Source organism: Rhinatrema bivittatum, chromosome 6 (genome assembly GCF_901001135.1).
Source record: "Rhinatrema bivittatum chromosome 6, aRhiBiv1.1, whole genome shotgun sequence".
NCBI classification, from domain to species: domain Eukaryota; kingdom Metazoa; phylum Chordata; class Amphibia; order Gymnophiona; family Rhinatrematidae; genus Rhinatrema; species Rhinatrema bivittatum.
The window spans coordinates 106,763,103-106,785,597 of NC_042620.1; the positions used below are offsets into that span (position 1 = coordinate 106,763,103).

The 22,495-nt window shown below is 42.1% G+C and overlaps 1 protein-coding gene across 4 annotated transcripts in view; it reads right to left on the bottom strand.

The window, feature by feature from the left end:
- The window catches only part of LOC115093645 (FAST kinase domain-containing protein 1, mitochondrial-like), a 143,119-nt gene that overhangs the window by 94,874 nt on the left and 25,750 nt on the right, over positions 1 to 22,495 (bottom strand). For all 4 annotated transcript variants that reach the window (XM_029605687.1, XM_029605689.1, XM_029605685.1 and 1 more), the window contains exons 3-4: positions 21,865 to 21,933; positions 12,597 to 12,722 (exon numbers count right to left, since the gene is read on the bottom strand). In XM_029605687.1, coding sequence (XP_029461547.1) covers positions 12,597 to 12,722; positions 21,865 to 21,933 — 195 coding nt within the window. The remainder of the gene's footprint in view (positions 1 to 12,596; positions 12,723 to 21,864; positions 21,934 to 22,495) is intronic.

The window sequence follows — 22,495 nt, forward strand, 5'->3', positions numbered from 1 at the left end:
CCAATGTAACCTCGATATTTATAAAGGGCTCCAGAGGTGATCTGGGAAACTATAGACTTGTGAGCCTGACTTCAGTGCTGGGAAAAATCATGGAAACTATTCTAAAGAACAAAATCACAGAACATATAGAAAGGCATGGTTTAATGCAGTGGTCCCCAACCCTGTCCTGGGGGCCCACCAGCCAGTCGGGTTTTCAGGATATCCATGAGAGAAAATTTGTATGTTATGGAGGCAGTGCATGCAAATTTTATGTCATGCATATTTATTATGGATATCCTGAAAACCCGACTGGCTGGTGGGCCCCCAGGACAGGGTTGGGGACCACTGGTTTAATGGGACACAGCCAACATGGATTTACCCAAGGGAAGTCTTGCCTCACAAATCTGCTACATTTTTTTTGAAGGGGTGAACAAACATATGGATAAAGGTAAGCCAGTAGATGTAGTGTATTTTCAGAAGGCGTTTGACAAAGTCCCCCGTGAGAGACTCTTGAGAAAAATAAAAGTCATGGGATAGCAGGCAATGTACTTTTGTGGATTGCAAACTGGTTAAAAGACAGGAAACAGAGAGTTGGATTGAATGGACAGTTTTCACAGTGGAAAAAGGTAAACAGTGGAATGCCTCAGGGATCTGTACTTGGACCAGTGGGGTTTTTTTTTAACTGTTTATTTAACCAATGGACAAACATATTCATCAGAAAAAGCATACTACAGTTCACCAAGTTATACGAGCCGGTTGGTATGAATGGTACAAGTAATATAAATCATAACAAGAATCTCTGGCAGAGGTTAACTCCACAACATGCTGCCAGAATAATTTCCTACTTTCCCAGCATAAATATGCATCTAACCTCAAAACCATCCCAGTTTATGACACTAAAGTAGATGCCCAGTAAGGGCTCCAAATCTTTTCACACAAAGATGACTTGTGTTTTATCGATAAAGTAAGCTTTTCCACAAGAGCTCTCTGTCTCAGTTGATTGCACCAATGCATGAGTAAAGGTATGGATTTTCACATAGCTGTTATGGTAAAACCTGCTGCATGCATTGGTATTTTTTGAGGCACTGTCCGGTGGGTTCTCCACGGAGACATAGTAATCGACAGCTAAACATCCTGGGCCAAAATTTTTTAAATTTCCCCCTGTACTTCCTTCCACAAGGCTTGAGTGTATAGGCAAGACCACCATATATGCCCTCTTGACCACATCCTCATCAACATAATCTAGATGATGTGGGAGAAAATCTCGTAAAATATATCGCATATCTGTAGGCCCTATGCAAGGAGTTCCACTCTGCAGCTGCAGATAGTTTGAAAGCTCTCTTCCAGATCCTCTTCCAAGCCACCCAATCTAGCTCGAGCCCTAAATCATCATTCCATCTATCCATTAATGGAAATAGCGTTTCCCCCACATCCTGATTGTCTTGATTTTTTCCCTAGTGAGAGCCTTATCCATAAAAAGCTAATTCAAAGGCTGTGGGCACTCTTCTTGCCCAACCAGTACACCCCAACTTAAGAATCACTTCCTTCAACTGCTTATGCAGTTGACAGGACTCCGGTCTTACCCCAAAGTCCTCATACAATTGCTCAAAGATAAACACCCATCTTTGTCCCATAATTGCCCTACATGTCTAAGGCACAGAGCCCACCAGTCCTGAGCCTCTGCATTAAATATGTGAATGGAAAGGCTAGGGTTGCGCCAGACCAGGGAGACATGAGATAATGCTCCCATCCCCCAGTAGCTGCATGCATCGACACGCTTCTCTCCAAACCCGAAGCGGGTGTGCAATCTGAGGATAAGATCTAGCCGCCTTCCTAACTAGCAGTGATGTGTGGGGAAGAAAAAGTAATATAGCCAAATCCGGACTCTATGTTGCCCCCTCTCCAATGACAACGATGCCAATTTGGAGTCTGCCCCCAGCCAGACTTTCAGACAGCTCAGTCTGGCAGCCCAGTAATATCCCAATAAATTATGAAGACCCATGCACTCTGCCTCCTTGGACCGGTACAATGTGCCAGTTTAATTCTGGACACCCTTCCCTGCCAAATAAATACTGAAATTTAACTCTCCAGGGCTGAGAAAAAGTCCCTAGGCAATGAGCATGGGACATGCTGGAACAGATACATCAGCCTAGTTAGTATGTTCATCTTTATTACCCCTATTCTGCCTGCCCAGGAGAGCCGTAGCCCCCTCTACTCCTCCTTAAAGCTATCCAGCCTGATATTGTTTTCAGCTACCGTGGCCACTAGATTTGATATTTGCACTATCACTAGCTTAATGTCTAGGCTGGCGTTTAGCTGGGATCCTATTATTTTTTCAGTATCTTTATTGGATTTTTCGTATTGCACAAAAATCAACAGCTCTGCTATATAGACATGGCAACTTCACATACAGAAAACACAACTTGTACCCATCCCCACCCCCACTACTGCCAAGTTGGAACCACTACAACCTCCTTACCATCCCTTAGCAAGAGTACTCATTATCTGACAATCTAAGAAATAACCATACCCCTATCACCCTAGTTTAGCAAAACTCACATTCTTCAGGTTCGTAATACCCCTCTAACCTTGTCCTAATTTCTCTCTCATTTCAAATTCAAGAACATCATAGAGTTACGCAATTTCCTAGGAACCACAGAGAAAAATGGGCTCCAAATCTCTAAAAATCTCCTTTTGGATTTTTCCTATAATGGATCAATGGATTTAATGGACTTCTCCTCCAAGAACTTCTCCTCCAAGAACTTGGACTTCTCCTCCAAGAACTTATCCAATCCTTTTTTAAACCCAGCTATACTAACTGCACTAACCACATCCTCTGGCAACAAATTCCAGAGTTTAATTGTGCGTTGAATGAAAAAGAACTTTCTCTGATTAGTTTTAAATGTGCCACATGCTAACTTCATGGAGTGCCCCTTACTCCATTATCTGAAAGAGTAAATAACTGATTCGCATTTACCTGTTCTAGACCTCTCATGATCTTAAAGACCTCTATCATATCCCCCCATCAGCTGTCTCTTCTCCAAGCTGAAAAGCCCTAACCTCTTTAGTCTTTCCTCACAGGAGAGCTGTTCCATCCCCTTTATCATTTTGGTCGCCCTTCTCTGTACCTTTCTCTATCACAACTATATCTTTTTTGAAATGCGGCAACCAGAATTGTACACAGTATTCAAGGTACGGCCTCACCATGGAGCAATACAGAGGGCATTATGACATTTTCCGTTTTATTCACCATTCCCTTTCTAATAATTCCCAACATTGTTTGCTTTTTTGACTGCCGCAGCAGACTGAACCGAAGATTTCAATGTGTTTAATCAACCTCAACACTTGCAAAAGGGAAGATTGTGCCTCAGATAAAGTCATCAGTATATCATCCACAAACTGCATGATTTTAGAGTCAGTTGGACCAAAAGATATTCCCATAATGCTCTCCTCTTGTCAGATTCTCCGTATTAGCGGTTCAAGCGTTAAACAACAAAGGTGATAAGGAGCACCCCTGTCTGGTTCCGCGATATAAGGAAAATGCCTCCGACAGGATCCCTGTCACCTATATAAAAGCCAGGGGATTTGAATATAAAACTCGCATCCAATATATAGCCCCAAAAACCAAAGGCCTCTAGTATATACGGCAGGAAGGACCAAGAGACCTTGTCGTAGGTCTTCTCCGCATCAAAACTAATTTTCAGCGGGTTATGGAGCTTAGTAAACACACTCTTTTCTATAGCCAGGAGCAGTCTCCTAATGTTAGCATTAGATTGCCTTCCAACCACAAAGCCTGACTGTTCCGGGGATATTAAGGAAGGCAAGGAGTTTAAAGAATATTTTTATGTCTAAGTTAAGCAATAAGATTGGGTGATAAGAAGTAGGACACCCATGATCTATCAAATTATCAAATTTGCGGATGATACAAAATTATTCAGAGTAGTTAAATCACAAGCAGACTGTGATACATTACAGGAGGACCTTGCAAGACTGGAAGATTGGGTATCCAAGTGGCAGATGAAATTTAATGTGGACAAGTGCAAGGTGTTGCATATAGGGAAAAATAAACCTTGCTGTAGTTACATGATGTTAGGTTACATATTAGGAGCTACCACCCAGGAAAAAGATCTAGGCATCATAGTGGATAATACTTTGACATCGTCGGCTCAGTGTGCTGCAGCAGTCAAAAAAGCAAACAGAATGTTAGGAATTGTTAGGAAGAGAGTGGTTAATAAAACAGAAAATGTCATAATGCCTCTATATTGCTCCATGGTGAGACCGCACCTTGAATACCATGTACAATTCTGGTCGCCGCATCTCAAAACAGATATAGTTGCGGGGACCGGCGATTGTGGGGAGAGAGAGGCTGCCACTTACCTGCCTGGCTCGACGGAGTTGGAACTGATTAACATCCAGCTTCAGCTGCGGAACTCCTCCACTGACATCATCAGCCAGAGACCGCGAGGATAAAAGCCCACGGTTTGCGGCGCGCCGCCGCTGCCCGCCTAAGCCGCGCACGCCAAAGGGGCGTGCGCGGCTTAGATCGGCTTTGATCGCCTTAATTTTTCTTTGGATTAATGGGGCGAAAAAGAAAAGCCAAGTTCGTGACTTCATCTCCGGCTCCACAAAAAACAGGTCCCATGGATGCTCACGTGAATAGAGGGAATTTGCCACGAAAGGACAGTGAGGGAGACTCCTTGGATGCCTCCCTAAGACCTGGCACCGGACCTGTATCTCTACAGCCCCCAGGAGGAACATCAGGATGTATTATCCCCAACAGAGAAGCTGCAAATATAAGTGGCTTTGGATTGCTTTCTGAGTCACCGGAATCTGCAACGCCTCCCTGCTTAGAGCTGAAACAGCATGAAGCAGGTGTAGGAGCTCTGACGGTTCAATTAGATAGTCCACGGTTAGCTACTATGGATGAATCTAAAGTAACACTGGGTGACCTGTGGAGGATGTTGGTAAAGTTAGATTCTAATATGACACAGATGAACTCTTCCTTCACTACAATTGTAAACGGAAATAGGTCTCTTTTACAAGAACAAGGGACAAGATTAAAAGATGTTGAGGTTGTAATTAATAATTTAACATCAGAATTGCAAAATGTAAAAATGTTAGAAAATTGTCATACTTCTGATAACATGGTTTTGCATACTAACTTAGAGAACATTGAAAATTTTATTAGAGTGAAAAATTTACGATTTGTAAACTTTCCTTTTACGAGATTGATGTCACCTTTTGAAATGTTTTCTAAATATGTTAGGGAAAATCTAGTTTGTGAAGAGATACCTTTAATATCAAAAATATATTATTTTCCGTTCCAAATTAGTAATATCCCTGGGGGATTAGAGGATAATTCACCAGGAATATCTACATTTTTGGAAGATTCTTTAGATCTGATTAATAAAAGGGCAACATTATTTGTTTCCTTTGTTTTAGAAAAGGATAAAGAGCTCATTCTCAATAAATTCTTTAAAAATAAAGATTTGACATTCTGCGGGCAGAAGGTATACGTATTTCCTGAAGTATCCAAGCCTACCCAGGCAAGGAGAAAGAAGTTTCTCGCCTTGAAAGCAAAAATTATAGAAATAGGAGGGTCCTTCTATTTGAAATATCCGAGTAAATGTTTTATTAACTTTCAAGGGAAAAAGTATGTGTTCACGGAACCTTCACACCTTGAGGTATTTTTGAAGGATAAACGTGAAGATAATTTGAATATAATTCTACCAGCAGGAGAATAGGTCAATAAGTAATAAATAGGCAGCTCTCTCTTTTGATTAGTATTGGTTATATTTGTATTGTATCCGGTTCCCACCATTATTTGTATTCAGTTAGATGGGAAATGTTTATGGGTTGGAATAGAGTATTATTCTTTATTTGTGGTACTAAGCTGTCTACTAAATTTTCTTGATTATGCACAGAAATGTGAAAATTGTATTCATAAGTGAAAATGTTCAATAAAGATTAAATTATAAAAAAAATAAAATAAAATATATAGTTGCGATGGAGAAGGTACAGAGAAGAGCAACCAAAATGGTAAAGGGGATGGAACAGTTTCCCTATGAAGAAAGGCTGAAGAGGTTAGGGCTATTCAGCTTGGAGAAGAGACGGCTGAGGGGGGATATGATAGAGGTCTTTTAAGATCATGAGAGGTCTTGAACGAGTAGATGTGACTCAGTTATTTACACTTTCGAATAATAGAAGGACTAGGGGGCATTCCATGAAGTTAGCAAGTAGCACATTTAAGACTAATCGGAGAAAATTCTTTTTCACTCAATGCACAATAAAGCTCTGGAATTTGTTGCCAGACAATGTGGTTAGTGCAATTAATGTAGCTGGGTTCAAAAAAGATTTGGATAAGTTCTTGGAGGAGAAGTCCATTAACTGCTAATAATCAAGTTGACTTAGGGAATAGCCACTGCTATTAATTGCATCAATAGCATGGGATCTTCTTAGTGTTTGGGTAATTGCCAGGTTCTTGTGGCCTGGTTTGGCCTCTGTTGGAAACAGGATGCTGGGCTTGATGGACCCTTGGTCTAACCCAGCATGGCAATTTCTTATGTTCTTATCATCCTTCTCTGGCTTAGGCAAAACAATTGCCACAGCCGCCTGAGATGATTCTGGCATCTTCCTAACTTGAATCATGAAACTGAAAAGTTCGGTGAGTGGCTCTTGCACTTGTCCCACCAACACTTTGTAAAATAGAGCATGTAGGCCATCTGGACCTGGGGATTTAAAGGAGTGAAGCTCCCCAATGACTGTCGCTCCCTCCCCTGAGGTGATTGGTTGATTTAATTTCTGCAATCCTACTCCCCCCACTTTTGTCAACACTACCAGGGACATAAATTTCCCCCAAAACATTAGATCCTCTGGCTCAGCAGAGTATAGTCTACGGTAAAAGTCCCTGAAAATGCTCTCTATCCCCTTTGTATCGGTGTGCCACTCTCCCGTATCATCTTTTATACCTTTGATATGCACAGAACCCCTCTATGCTCGGACTAAATTCGCAAGTAACCTGCCTGATTTATTACCATATCTATACAATTTATGTTTCAGTGCTAACAAGGAATTTATAGCCCATTGATGAAAAGCATCATTTAACATTTTCTGAACTGAGAGAAATTCCTCCTGCCATTTTACTTGTCCTGTATCACTGAAACACTGTTTATATTTACTCAGATGCTTAGTGAGATCTATAATAGTTTGGTTTAGGGCCTTACACTTGGATGAGACAAAGCTAATTATTTCCCCTCGCATAACAGCTTTTGCTGTTCCCCAGTACAAGATGGGGGTTCTCTTGATGTTGTGCATTTTGTATCTCATACTCCTGCCATTTCTTTTCCAAAAATGACCGAAATGTAATGTCATTGTTCAACCACATGGGCATCCGCCAATATATAGCCCCAAAATCCAAAGGCCTCTAGCATATACTGCAGGAAGGACCAGGAGACCTTGTCGAAGGCTTCTCCACATCAAAACTAATTATCAGTGGGTTATGGAGCTTAGTAAACACACTTTTTTCTATAGCCAGGAGCAGCCTCCTAATGTTAGTTGCGATGGAGAAGGTACAAAGAAGGGCAACCAAAATGATAAAGGGGATGGAACAGCTCCCCTATGAGGAAAAGCTGAAGAGGTTAGGGCTGTTCAGCTTGGAGAAGAGACGGCTGAGGGGGGATATGATAGAGGTCTTTAAGATCATGAGAGGTCTTGAACAAGTAGATGTGACTCAGTTATTTACACTTTCAAATAATAGAAGGACTAGGCTGCATTCCATGAAGTTAGCAAGTAGCACATTTAAGACTAATTGGAGAAAATTCTTTTTCACTCAACGCACAATAAAGCTCTAGAATTTATTGCCAGAGGATGTGGTTAGTGCAATTAGCGTAGCTGGGTTCAAAAAAGGTTTGGATAAGTTCTTGGAGGGGGAAGTCCATTAACTGCTAATAATCAAGTTGACTTAGGGAATAGCCACTGCTATTAATTGCATCAGTAGCATGTACCGGGCAGTGATCCGATATGACCAAAGGGCCAATCGTAGATTTTGATATATGGTGGAAAAGATCCTCAGGAACCAAGACATAGTCTATGCGAGATTTAGCTGCATGTGCTCTCGCATAGTGAGTGAAATCTTTCTCCCCTGGGTGGAGAGTCCTCCAAGGGAGAGTCCACCAAATATCAAAAAGGTTCAGAGTGGAACATACCAAATTAACTCCTTTGTTCACATTAGCCTTCAATTAATTTACGCTGGGGCATCTATTCATGTTGGGATCCACTGTGAAATTAAAAACCCCACCCATAATAATAGGAGCTGGGCCCAAATCATGTAAACTAGAAATTAGACCCATGAAAAAGTTATGCTGATATACATTAGGTGAGTAAATGGACGCTAATTATCTCCCGTTCAAATAGTTTGCCCCTCACCAAATCTTACCTCAGGAAACACTTTCACTTGATCCATTTGAAAGGACATGTTTTTATTAATCAGAATCGTCACCCTGCATCTTTTAGTGGTACTTTGCAGAGAACACCTGTGAAATCCAGTTACGCCGAAGCTGCTTATGCTTCCTATCCAGCATATGTGTTTCTTGGAAAAATATATTTCCCTTGTTTTTTAATTACACTAACAATTTCTCCCGTTTGACTGGGGTCCCTAACCCTGCCACACTCCAAGTTATGCACTCAGTGGGGGTCCCCATCCCAAATCTCATTCTCCCAATAAAAGAAAAAAAGCCATGCCACTCCAAGGAGATCGGCTGTCCCAGGTCAAGGCCCAATCTCCTCTCAGTATCGGGATAGTAAGTATTCCAAGATTGGTTACCACCAAAGACATACATCTTGTGGTTCAAACACTGAAAAACTACTTACCACTTATGTCCACATAGCCAAAAGTAGCCCCACTTCCTTCCTCCCCTTCTGCTCTCCCACCACTTCCTAATACATCCCCAAAGAAAAATATAACCCCCCCCCCCCCCCCCCAAGTAGAACACCTTCCAAGAACACCTTCCAAGAATAGAAGGCCAAGATCATGAATAGTTGCAGTCAGGTGCTGCCCCCAACAGTAAAGAACTTAATCTTAATTATTAACACAGTATGTTCCTTCTTCTGATCAGCCGCTCCACTATCTTGTAATACATCCCTAGCTGAAGTTATTAACGAAACTATGTATGTCCGGGTTGTCATATCTAACGCAAGCTGAGCAAATTATGAATCTAAATAAAGAAATCCCTTAGTGTCTGCTGCTATTAGTGTCTGCCAGCATAAGCGCTGAGAACCTTGAAAATTTACACTAAGAAAGTCTCAGAAGAACAGCAGAACTCAACCCCAATAGTGTGAATTCAGAGTCATTAATCCCTTGTAGTGCATCGGAATTTTATTTTTCCGACATATTTTTCCAGATCTTTCACCATGTCTACTGCACTAGCATCTTCATTCCCTGGACTTCTGTAAGGACTCCACAAAAATTTTCGCATCAGCCACCATTTCAAAGAGTCTTATTTTGGAACCAAATATGCATTCTGGCCAGGTAGAGCAACACGTGGGTAGAGCCACACATATCGACGCAAACTCTTTCTTTCTAGAGAGACCTTAGGCGAGTAATCCTGGAACAATAAAACTCACTGATTACATATCCATAACTCTTTACTTTTATGGTAGAGTTGCAGCATCTCCACTTTTTGTGTGAAATTGAGTAATTTAAATATTACCACTCGCAGCCTGACTCTTCCTGCCACCATCATTGAGCACGCTCAATGATGATAGGCCCGCTGATCACCAGAAAATCCAATTCTGCAGACAGGCCCGTTTCCAAAAGTGATTTTAATTGTCGCTCCTCCAACGATTCCAAATTGTTGCAGCAGGAGCAGTTCTCCAGATCAGGTTTCTCAGACTGCTCCATAATGAGCTTTTCAAGGTTTTGTATTTTCACTGCAGCAGAAGCTGAGTCATCCTCCACCACTCCGACTTTCCCTTCCAGCACATCCAGTTGCGATCCAAAGCCCACAATCATGATCTGCACCACTGAAATCTGAGCGGAGATCGCATCAAACCGGCTACTACCGCTTCTGTCAAGGTTGTGATGTTCACATCTTTGATTGGAGTCAGGCAAGCATCTTCTTTTGCAGCAGCCATTTTGGATTCAGACAGTTGAGGTTTCTCTTTTTCTTGTTTCGTGAATCTGGTAGACATTACCTTCGAAGATCTAGTTATAAGTCTGTCCATATAATATTTCCCCCACCCCCCCAGTTCTAGCACAGGAGCTTTAAATAATGCCGATAATTCAAGGGCAGCACCCGGAGCCCGAATTCAGACACCCATCCAGGTTCACCGCATCACCTGACCTCTGGGATCTGATTTTACTCATCCCCTCCTCTTACTGCATCAAGCAAGTCAACTGACATGCCTGTTTCTCCCAGCGACTCGTTGTCTGTTGCTAATTCCTCCAAGATAACTTGATTTTCTGTGGTCACTTTTCATATAGTTTTCTTTGGTCTGACCACATCACCGGTAGTGACTGCCTTGGAGGGTCTTTACCATCTTTTATATGTCGGGAAGCAGGATTAATAACAAATGTGTGCCATGGGTATCGGGAGCTCTCTCTCATGCACATCCATCTGCCATGCCACCATATTGGGCGGGCACCCCACCCGACCAGTGCTTTTTAATATATTTATAAATGACCTGGAAAGGGGAAGGATGAGTGAGGTGATCAAATTTGATGATGTCACAAAATTATTCAGAGTAATTACATCACAAGCAGATAGTGATAAATTGCAGGAGAAACATGCGAGACTGGAAGATTGGGTTCCAAATGGTAAATGAAATTTAAGGTGGACAAGTGCAAGGCAATGCATATAGGGGAAAATAACTCATGCTATAGTTACACAATGTTAGGGTTCATGTTAGAGGTTAAGACCCAGCAAAAAGATCTAGGTGCCAAAGCTCCCTCTAGGCTGAGCACATGAGCAATTGCTCATACATTTCAGAGTGTCACTCACATTTTACATGGTTGCTCACATAAATTTTTCATTGTGCTATATGCAGAAATGCAACACTAATACTGGTGCTCAAAAATTGTTGGTTTAAAAAAATTGTTGCTCACTCGAAACAAAAAAAGTGCACACCCCATGTCACTTCTTGGAGGGAGCATTGCTAGGCATCATAGTGGACAATATACCAAAAGCGTTGGCTCAGTGAGCTGCGGTTGTCAAAAAAGCAATGTTAGGAATTATTAGGAAAGGTGAATAAAATGAAGAATGTCATAATGCCACTGTATCACTCCATTCTGTTTGCCGCATCTCAAAAGATATAGATGCACTAGAGAAGGTACAGAGAAGGGCAACCAAAATGATAAAGGGGATGGAACAGCTCCCCTTTGAGGAAAGGCTCAAGAGGTTAGAGCTGTTCAACTTGGAGAAGAGCTGGCTGAGAGGAACTACGATGGAGGTATACAAAATCATGAGAGGACTAGAAAGGATAAATGTGAATCGGTTGTTTATTCTTTCAAATAATAAAAGGACTAGGGGAGCACTCCATGAAGTTAGCAAGTAGCATATTTAAAACAAATCAGAAAACAATATCTCACACTCACACAATTAAGCTCTGGAATTCATTGCCAGAGTATGTAATTATGGCAGTTAGCTTTGCTGGGTTTAAAAAAAGGTTTGGACAAGTTCCTGAAGAAGTCCATAAACTTCTATTAGTCAAGCTGACTTAGGGAATAGTCACTGCTTGTTCTGGCAATAGTAGCATGGGATCTACAGTATTTAATGTTTGGGTACTTGCCAGGTACACTATTGGAACAGGATGGACGGACCGTCTTAAGAAGCTGCTTAAGACGTATTTATTTTGCTTTGCATTTGACACTTAAAATAGCTTTCACAATGTGATATGCTGAACTGGAGTTATCAGTGGCTGCTTTATGTTGAAGTTTTATTTTGTTTATGTGCTACATCTGTATTGTTCTATTTTTGTGCTAATACATTGTGACTTTAAATTTCTTTCTAAGCCGCTTTGGGCTGTGAATAAGCGCATAGAAATCAAATAAATAAATAAACTTCCACCTCTAATTATTGAAGTTAAAATGGAAGTAAAGTTAACTTCAAGCTTGGAAACTGGGCTTCTGAGCATGTGTAGAGTTAATGCAGACAGTTTTATTTTACTGTTAATGCTTCAAATTCAGCCCAAAAACCTTTACCTAAACCTCCAGAGATGTAGGTAAAATTCCTACATTAAAGGCTAATCAGTTTGATTTTATGCTCTCAGTTCCCTTTTGTAATGCCTGATTGATAGCTTTTTTTCCCCTTGTTTCATTGTAAACCGAGGTGATGTTCTCAATGTTCCGCGGTCTATAAAAATGTTTAAATAAATAAATAATACAGTGTGCCCCGGATGTCATCATACACATTTCCCTGCTTCCCTGCCTTCATTTGCATCTATTTTAAGTTGCAAATGTGGCAGAAATTAAAGATTAAATACTGCAACCTGTATTATCAGTCATATTGGGGTCATGAAGTTTAGCACAGCTACATTAACACCTGCTATTAAGCTTACCATGCTGTAGTGACTAGGCTCATGAGTATCACACTTTATATCTCCTGTGATTGGTGTGCAATTACCTTATATCCTGCAGTGCATCCAGTTTTCTGCTCACAATATCTGCTATTTTACCCATCAAAGGGCTACAGTACATCTGTTGATCAGTCAGACATACAGCAAATTTAGACAGACTTGTCAAGTCAAACCTATGAAAGTAATAAACAAAGCAGAATTGTAAATATTTAAATATAATCACCTATGTCAAGACATTCCAATTAAAATAATTTACTATTCTACATTTGAGTGATAGATCCATAGGTACAATGGGAGAAACAGACATGCAGAAGAGAAAACTGCCATAGCAACATGTTGAGATGACTGCTTGCAGTAACTTATGTAGGGGGATGTAGAAGGATTAGGAGACAAGGACCAGGAAAGAGAGGTTACCATAATCGTTGCCCCGATGACAAGACACAAGGGCTCTGCTGAAGGGAGAGAAGCTGAGGACGACGAAGAGATTTGGGGTTTAGCAAGGTGCAGAGCTGCAAGGAAGCTTGGGGGGGTAGGATAAAGAGAGGGAACAAATGCTTATAGCCATGAATGCAAAGAACAGTAAGAAGGAAGGCTTGTGCAGAAGAGATGAAATTGTGGGAAATGATGGTACAAATGCTGTGCAGCAGCATAGGCATGACAAGCTTTGAAAGCATGGAGGAAAAGCAAGTTTTCTAACCGTAAATAGTGTTTTCCGTAGATAGCAGGATGAATTAGCCATGCTATCTAGGACGACCCTCCAGGCGGCTCGAGGCAGAAACTTTCTCTCCAGATATACAGAGCCTTGCTCTGTGCACCTGTGTGGGGATTCCCACATGACTGCCCCACTGCCCTCCGTTATTAAGAAAGCATGGATGAGCAACCAACAGAAAAATGAGTAAGAGCAGATAGAAAGGATGAGAGACTGTCCAGTGAGGCGGGCAGGAACAAATGGCTAATTCATCCTGTTATCTAAGGAAAACACCATTTACATAAGCAAACTTGCTTTTTTCCGTTGATAAGCAGGCTGAATTAGCCATGCTGTCTGGGAGTCCCCAGCTAAGGGTAGATTAAGCATACTGTTGCCTATGTCGGAAGGTAACATTCTTTCCTGTTGTCATGCTGCAGATGTTCAGTGTGCAAAAACTTGCCCAATGGTGGTCAGCTCTATGTGCAAAGGCATAGTGAAGTATCACCTGCCCCATAGCTGCATCTGATCTTGTTTGTTGTTGGAGGCAGTAATGAGATGTGAAGGTTTGTAGACAGGACAAAGTTGCCACTTTACATATTTCTTGAACTGGCACGTCACAAAGATGGCCTATAGAAGTTGTCATCACTCTGAGCTGATGTGCCTTTAACCTTCGATTCAAAGCATTTTGGTTGAGATGAGTAGAAGAAATGAATACATTGAGATAACCAGTTGGCTAATATTCTCTTGGCTATGGGCAACCCTGGAGCATTTGGGATGAAGAAGAGAAAGAGTTGGGAATGTCGGTTAGGCGAACGAGTCCTCTGTTTGTAGTATGCCAGGACTCTCTTACAATCCAGAATACGAAGAATCCTTTCCCTGACTGTTGCATGTGGTTTTGGAAAGGTGGTCAGTAAAGAGATTGTTTGATTCAGATGAAACACATAAACCACTTTTGGGAGGAAGGATGGATGGGTTTGCAAGGTGACCTTGTCATGGTAGAATTGTAAATAAGATGGATAGTGGACTAGTGCCTGAATTTCACTAACTCACCTTTGCTGAAGTTATCGCTACTAGGAACACCACTTTCCATGTCAAGAATTTCATGGAAGCGGTTTGCTTCAGTTCAAAGGGCAGAAGCATACGTTTTTCTAACACCAGATTGATATCCCAAGGAATTGCCGGCATTGAAACTGGGGGATGGAATTTTAGAGCGCCCTTCATGAAACGAGACACCAACAATTGCATGGAGATTGAGTTTCCCTGCATGGAAGAATGATACGCCACTATGGCGCTGAGGTGCTCTCTGATGGATGACACTGCCAGGCCAGAAGAATATGGCAAATACAGGTATTGTAGCAATTGTTCCAGGAAGCATCCAAATGGGTCTATTGACACTGTTGCACACCAGTGCAGTATCTATGCCATTTGCCAGCATAATGGATGGCTTCCTGGAGGAAATTATAATGTTCTGAATTTCAGTCAGGAGAGGGAGGTGACTCAACACTTCCCTTTCAACCTCCAAGCCATCAGATGTAGAAAGTCTTGCATTGGATGAAGGAGTGTGCCCTCTTCCTGTGACAGCAGATCCGCCCTGTTTCCCAGAGGTATTGGCAGCTGAACTGAGAGTTGAAAGAGATAGGCATACCATGGCTGCCTGGACCATGCCAGTGCAATGAGGATGAGATCTGACTTTTCTGTGATGCAATTTTTAACTACTCGACCTATCAGATGTATCAGAGGGTATCCCATGGGATCAGAAATGCATCCTGAGCGATTCTGTGCCTGCTTGGGTAAAGAGAGCAAAAAATTCAGCAATTTTGCATTTAACTCTGTTGCAAAAAGGTCCATGCAGGGTATCCCCCACTTCCTGAACAATATACATCTGCTACATCCTGAGGCAGTGTCCACTCAGAGGTGAAAAATTCTGCTGAGTCTGTTGGCTTCTGTGTTCTTGATACCTGGAAAGTAGGTCGCCTGCAATTGAATGGCATGAGCTAGTGCCCATTCTAGGATTAGCACTGACTCCCTGAAAAGCATCCAGGAACCGGACCCGCCTTCTTTGTTTAAATAAAACATGGCCACTTGATTGTCCGTGTAGACCATTACCCTCTTTCCCAAGAGATGGGAGAACGTATAGACAGCTTTTCTTATGGCTCTCAACTCTCGAAGGCTAATTTGTAGTTTTTTTCTTGGGAGACCAAGTTCTCTGCATTTTCAGGTGTAGCACGTGTGCACCCCAACCCCTTGTGGATACGTCTGTCATCATTACAATCTGATGCATCGGGGTTCAAAACAGTGCTCCTGACTCTAGGACTCTGGGAGATAACCACCAGTTCAAGTCCAAGATCATCGACTGAGTCATGACCACCTGTGATGACATCGGGTGGTTGTGCTAAGACCACTGAGTCTCGAGTCCCCACTGTAGTCATTGCATATGAAGGTGGGTATGTGGAGCAATATATATTGCTGCTGCCATATGTCCCAAGATAGTGAGTATCTGACAAGCTGGGGGATGTGACTGGCTCCGTAGCACGTAGGCTAGCTCACGAAAAGTTCGAACTCTGACTAATGGAAGAAAAGCTTTGCAAATTTTGGTGTTTATGACTGCCCCTATAAATTGAAGGATTTGAGTGGGGTGTAGATTGGACATTTTCATAGTTGATGACAAATCCCAGATTCCCCATGCAGGTTATCATCTGTGTTAGGTGTGAGCGGAACATTTTAGAATTTGAAGCTACTAGCAGCCAATTGTCCAGATAGGGAAAAACTTTTATCCCCTTTCTGCGTAGGTGAACCACAGCTACAGCTAGGCATTTCATGAACACTCTGGGTGCCAATGACAGGCCAAAAGGAAGAACTTTGTAGTGGTAGTGTTGAGCATTTACTTGAAAATAAAGGTAGTACCAGGAGGAAGGGTGCATCGGGATGTGGGAATATGCATCCTTGAGATTTAAGGAGCACATCCAGTCGTTGGGTTGCAGAAAAGGCAGAATGGATTTGAGAGATGTCATCTTGAACTTTTCTCTTAGAATGAAATTGTTGAGGGCTCGTAGGTCCAAGATTGGCCATAATCCTCCGTTCTTTTTTGGGATGAGGAAGTATTGAGATTAGAATCCTCGACTGTGCTGTTGTCGAGGTATCACTTAGATTGCCTGTTTGAGTAACTACTGAACTTCCTGTTGGAGAAGCAAAATGCCTGCCTTGTTCCAGAAAGCCGGTACAAGGTGGGGCACCATGGGAATCTTCCTGACATTCAGACTGTATCCATGCCGCATGACACTGAGGACCCATCGATCCAATGTTATGGGGGTTCGTCTATTGCCAACTGTAGCTGTGGGCGAGTTGACATAAAAAAAGACTGTTGTGGTTTCTGATGGTTGTTCTACGGTTGTTTCTGACTCCGTTGAGTTCTTGTGTTCCCCTTGCCCAAGTTTGCTGATGCTGTTGCCTCTGTGGTTGATAGGGTGGAGATCTGTAGGAGGCAAATGTCTAAAGCGTCGCCTTTGGTAGAAGGATTTTTTATAGGTTTGGTAGAATCTTCTTGCGGAAGACTGCTCCGTTGCTGACGTGGAGACCACTGCGCTTTGTACTTTGAGCTGTGATACAGTCTTCAAAGTCTATCACCAAACAAATTATCCACTTTGCAAGGAAGATCTGCCAGTTTTTCATGTACGTCACTCCAGTTTGCTCTGGCCCTCAGCCAGGCAATTCTTCTGGCTGCTATTGATGCTGCCGATATCCTAGCTGATTCTCAAACGCCTCATAGATTGTGTGAAGCAGATGGCATAAATCCTCCTCCATGTCCGCTATTACTTGGTTCTGTGGTTGGTCATCAGTTGACAAACTACCTTTCGACTTCAACCTCTGTAGACTTTCATAGAGATTTTGTGTGATATAGAACTGATGCTGCTGTGTCTTGGCATTAAGCATCACATTCTGAAACACCTTCTTGCTGAAGTCATCCAGGTATGTATGATGAGTGTGCCTGTTCAGAAAACCAACATGGAGAACGGTAACCGCCCCAGAATCCTCTGCTCTCATAGCCTATGTGACCTCAAAGTGACTTGCTGAGAATGACTTGCAGAATTCCTAGGACATCTGGACAGGCAGTCAAGCTGGCTCCATAAGGTGACGCCTAATCATAGGGTCAAACAAAACAGAAGCCAACTACGGGAACTTCAGGCTATCCTGTCACAATACAAGGCACTATTCTCAGGAGTATCTGTAAACACAATTTCAGATGTGTTAATTATCTTGACCAGCAAGATTCTAACAGAACACAAGACTATCCAAAGAGTGATGGTAAATGGGCCCCAACTTGGAGAAATACTTAGGGATAGCTAGGGGTGATCTTATCATGCTGTTGACATGACAACCAATGTAAATTATTCTCTAAGGCAGTCACGCACACTAGAATCTTTTAACCCAATACAATATTGTATGTTATCTATAAAAGAATGATCACTTCCTGTATACGATGAGATGCTGGTGGTCTGTTTGTCAGAGGCATGCCATTAGCATCTCCCAAAAATACTTATATTGATCAATAAAAAATTATGCTTTCTACAAAAATCTAAGTGTTCTTGTATCCCTGGACATAAGCCCCATAAAAAATGGCGTAGTGCTTAACATTTATTATCCTTACTGGGAGGTGAATTGGAGTATAATATCTTTTCATGGCCAATTCAACCACCACTGATGCATGAGGCAGCTGTACTGGTTCATAATGCGAGGGCTTGCACATCCTATATTTTAGGTCTGATTTCCACGAAATGGATGGACCTGAGAAGGGAGTCTCCCATGACTTGTCCATTACTGCATCCAGGACCACATGAGAAGGGAGTGCAGTCAGTTCCGATGGAACGTCAAAGATTTTAAGAATCTCGTGAAACTCCAACCTTGGATCGGCAGCTTTTTGGTTTTAACCTTTAAGAAGGCGCCCACTTTTTCAATGAATTTAGAATAAGATAGGTCTTCTGGGGGCAAGGATGGCTCTGGCTGCTCATCGGGGGGGGGGGGGGGGTTTGATCATATTCCAGTCGACGTATCTGGTGATGTTTGGAGGGGAATCTACAGGTTCCTTGTTAGGTTCCAAGGCTGTTGGACTTAGGTCACGATTGTCATCCTCCTCCAATTCAAACTCCCATGGAGGAGAAGAAGGGAGTGATCGTGACGACAAAGCTTCTTCTGAGGGACTAGAAGGTGGCCATAGGGAGGTGACTAGTCAGTAGAGATGCAGCAAAGGATTGAAGTATATTTGATATTTGAGACATGGCTTGAGAGGCTGCGCCACCTACCTGAGGTTGGGAAGGAGAATATTTCTTTTTCTGCAGAGGCAGAGATGCATCTCCCTCTTTTCCTGACTGAATAATCTTCCTAGTCTTGGAGGAAGGTATCGCCACCAGCAGAATTGACAAGCCCCTGACATGTTGAGATTGGCCCTGGTCTTCATAGTGAGACTTTCGTCTCTTCACCAACTGTTCTTGGAGCTGAGGTTGTCTCTGTTTACATTTAGAGACTGTGGAAAAACCTGTATGGACGCTACCGCTTGCAGAGGAGGTAGATGAGTCCTCAGAGACCTGCATGATGTCTATATCAGAGGTGTCTAATTCCTTGAGCTCACTTGGGGTGAAAACTATCTGAGGGTCAGGACACCACATGCTTAAGAGCTCCTATCCTGGCATTTGTTCTGTTGCGAGCATGCTTCTTTCTTGACGAGTGCGTCGACACAAAGTAGTGTGATTTGTCTTTCACCTTCTGCATTGAAGGGGACTTCCCCTTCAATGCATGCGTCAGTCCAGCATGCATCAGTATAATGGTCAGGCTTGCATCGAGCGACGCATGTCCGCTTGCATCATGCGTCATACTGCGTCGTGTCCTATGCACCGATCTGAGTCGTGCTCCGGATTTGAGGACAGTGGGGCAGTCATGCGGGAACTGCCGTGCAGGTGCACAGAGCAATGTTCTGTTTATCTGGAGAGAAAGTTTGCACCTCGAGCCGCCTGGAGGGATGACCCAGACAGCATGGCTAATTCAGCCTGCTTATCAATAGGAAAATATTTTGGATTGGGTACAAAAGGAGAACCAGTGAAGAGAAAGGGAAATGAAGATCATCTCTATAAGCAGCAGTGATTCTGAAGATGTGGTGGAGAAGAGATCCTTTAGAGTGGATTTTCCCTGCTGAAGAGTGATTGGTGTACTCTCCTGTTTTTAAGAGCTTGAAATATTAATTGGCTTTACATATCTACAGCAAGCATTCTGAGCTCTCTAGTTTAATGAAACTCCAATCTATTACTCCTCTTCAGAGTTCTCCCTAGATCATCAGGCAAATTAAGAGGATGTAAACTTATTTTTATGTGACTTGCTAAATTGGACCGATATGAAGTATTTGCTAAGTTGGACAGAGATGAAGTACCCCCCCCCCACACACACACACAAACACCCCCAAAGGGGCATAGTGCTAAAATACAGCAACAGGAACCCACACAGGGGAAAAATAGCTTTTGAATGCATCTATTCGCTCTATAGTTCGCCCTGAGTGCATCAGAGCTTCAGCCGGCACACACATTCTCTAATCAATTGAGCTGGATGCAGCACCGATGACCAAGAAAGGAACATGATCAAAGCATGCTCCAAGCCCTAAATTATGGATAATAATTTGGCCAGAAAATTAATTTTTCCATTTGCAAGTATATAATTTTATTATAGTGCATGGACAATTTAATCTGCCTAACTTTTCAATGGGCAAAGCTGAAGTGCCACTTTCAATAGAAACCTCAGGCCAAGTAACTCAGAAGACTACCCAAACAAGAAAGGGATAGTGCTGTCTGTTGCAGGGATATCTGCCCCTTCATGATGTGGGGCCAATTCTTTCAGCAGGAGCAAAGAGCAAGGGATGCCAACTGGCTCCATTTTATTTTATTTTATTGTCTCGGCGTTTCCCGGTCTCGGCCCGGGCGGTCTCCGACTGTGGGGGGAGAGGGAAAAGTACCTTCACCGCCGCGCTCGGTATTGCACCCGCTGCCTCTCAGTCACTCCCGTTCCTGGGGGCTAAGTCCACGCCGGGAACCGGCTACCGGACCGAAGCTTACCTCTGAGAGATCTCGGAAATCACCTCAGGAATTCTCGACTGGGGGAGGGACCCTTAGATATCACCGCAGGAGAGCGGGGCTTGTCTGTAGAGGTAAGATTATTTCTTCTTTGTTTCGGAATTTTCTTCTTTGGTTTGGATTTTCTAACACTGTGCAAGCGTGTATATAGTCCCGAACTGCTAAGGAGACGGAGGAATACTGAAGAGCAGTGCTTCTTGCACGGGTATATGTAGTGCTGACGTCAGATTGAAATCTGATTCCGTCTCCAACTGCTATCAGGAGCACACTATACCCATTGGTCCTGAGTCCATCTGCTACACGCTAGGAAAATATTTTTTGTTATCCATCTCGATCTTTTTTGTCTTTATACTGCGGTTTGTTCTGTTACTGGCATTGCGGTCATTTTGATTTCCTCTACAAATACTCATTGATTGATAGTCTATATCTTAGCTTTCTGTTTAAAAAAAAAAAAAAAAAGTTTCAATATAGACTTTGTTTATTGACCAGAAACCATTTTCAACAACTTCCTATAAGAAAAGCACTGATAGCAGCTCCTTATTCTTTATAAGGTACCATCTTTTGCCCACCTCCATTTAATCATTACTATTATTGACTTGATTTATATATATATATATTTTATTTTTTTTAATGTGGTCATATGTGTTTTTATATATGGGTATTTATGTATTTTCATGTATCTAATTATGATCTTATTTATTGATTAGATGACATTTTTCAAATAAGAATCAATAGAAGTTCTTGAATATAAGGTATCGTTATTTGGCACCCCTTCATTTCATTTTATTACTATTCGCTTGATTTAATTCATATCTATTATTTATTTTTTATTATTAGTTTTTATATGTAGTTAATTCTGTTTTTCCATGTTTTTTATATGTGGTCACATATATCTCTATGTATCTCTATGTATTTAATTATGAGTTAGTTGTGAATTTTGATTTTTATGTGCATACTAGTTTCTATTCCTATTTTATGTTTTTATTAATTGTTTATGTACATCCTGTATTTTATATTATTTATTTGTTTGCTTATTCAATTTGTATTCTCAATATATTTCAGCCCCTGATGCAGCCAGTGTGCGAAACTCAGAGTTGGGCTCTTTTAATTACTACAATTTTGTGCAAATAAAAATATCCTTGTACAAAGGCGACAGGTCTGTCTTGTTTTGATTGTGCCATCTGGCTCTGACAGAATATCTTCCTGTTTGCTTCAGATTCAGGGTACAATATACATTACTGGGTTCTGAAGAAAACATGTCCTGCGACTCCCCATGGGTTAGGTGGGTGGGTTACAAAGATAAGGGAAATACCAAAGCCATGGGCAAACAAAGGCTTATGGCATGACAGCCCAACAGGGACTGGTTCCAATGTAGCTGGAAGCACAAGGGAGTAGGCTGACACTGCTGGGTTTAAAAAAAATAAAAATGCTAAATCAGAGAAACACAAAGAATGAAGACTGTAATGAGCGACGGCTGCAGATAAAGACTTAGCAGAGTAGTCAGATCCCTGTACTTGCCTGGCCAACCTTCGCCAGCCTTCTACTAACAGCTGTTCCACCAGCGAATCATGGTGCTCCACATTAAACCTTAAAATAAAATAAAATGAGGACAGAAAAACATTAATTAAAAAAAAACAAAAAACATACAACCCAAACAGATAAACGTCACCTAGAGTATCTCAGACAAAGGAGAGTTGTCCTAGTACAATGACATGGTTGGTGAGGTTGATAGGAGACAAAAGTCTTATCATGTTTGATCATCTTCATAACATGGCACCCAGGAAGGGGTAGAAAGTGGAGGGGGGGGGGGGCCCTAGCATCCAAAACAATTTTGCAATTGTTTTTCAGTAAAAGATGTTGAAATTAAACAATGGCCTAAGGCCAGCCACTTTGAAGTCAAACAAGCCAACCGGCCCAGCAGAGTCTTCCTCCCAATCGCGCTGTAATCAGCACCAAATGTAAGGTCCGTCTTAGCTGAGAATGTGGACCTCAACACAGAGGGCTAAAGCCCTGCTCTGAAGGGAAGGGGAGTAAAGGAGATGCACATTGAGCGGGAGGAGAAAGGATACAATGTGGAGCAAGGCTCACAGAGCCCCTTAACACAATTGCACAGCATTCCCTCAGACGTGCCCCATAATGAGACACTCTT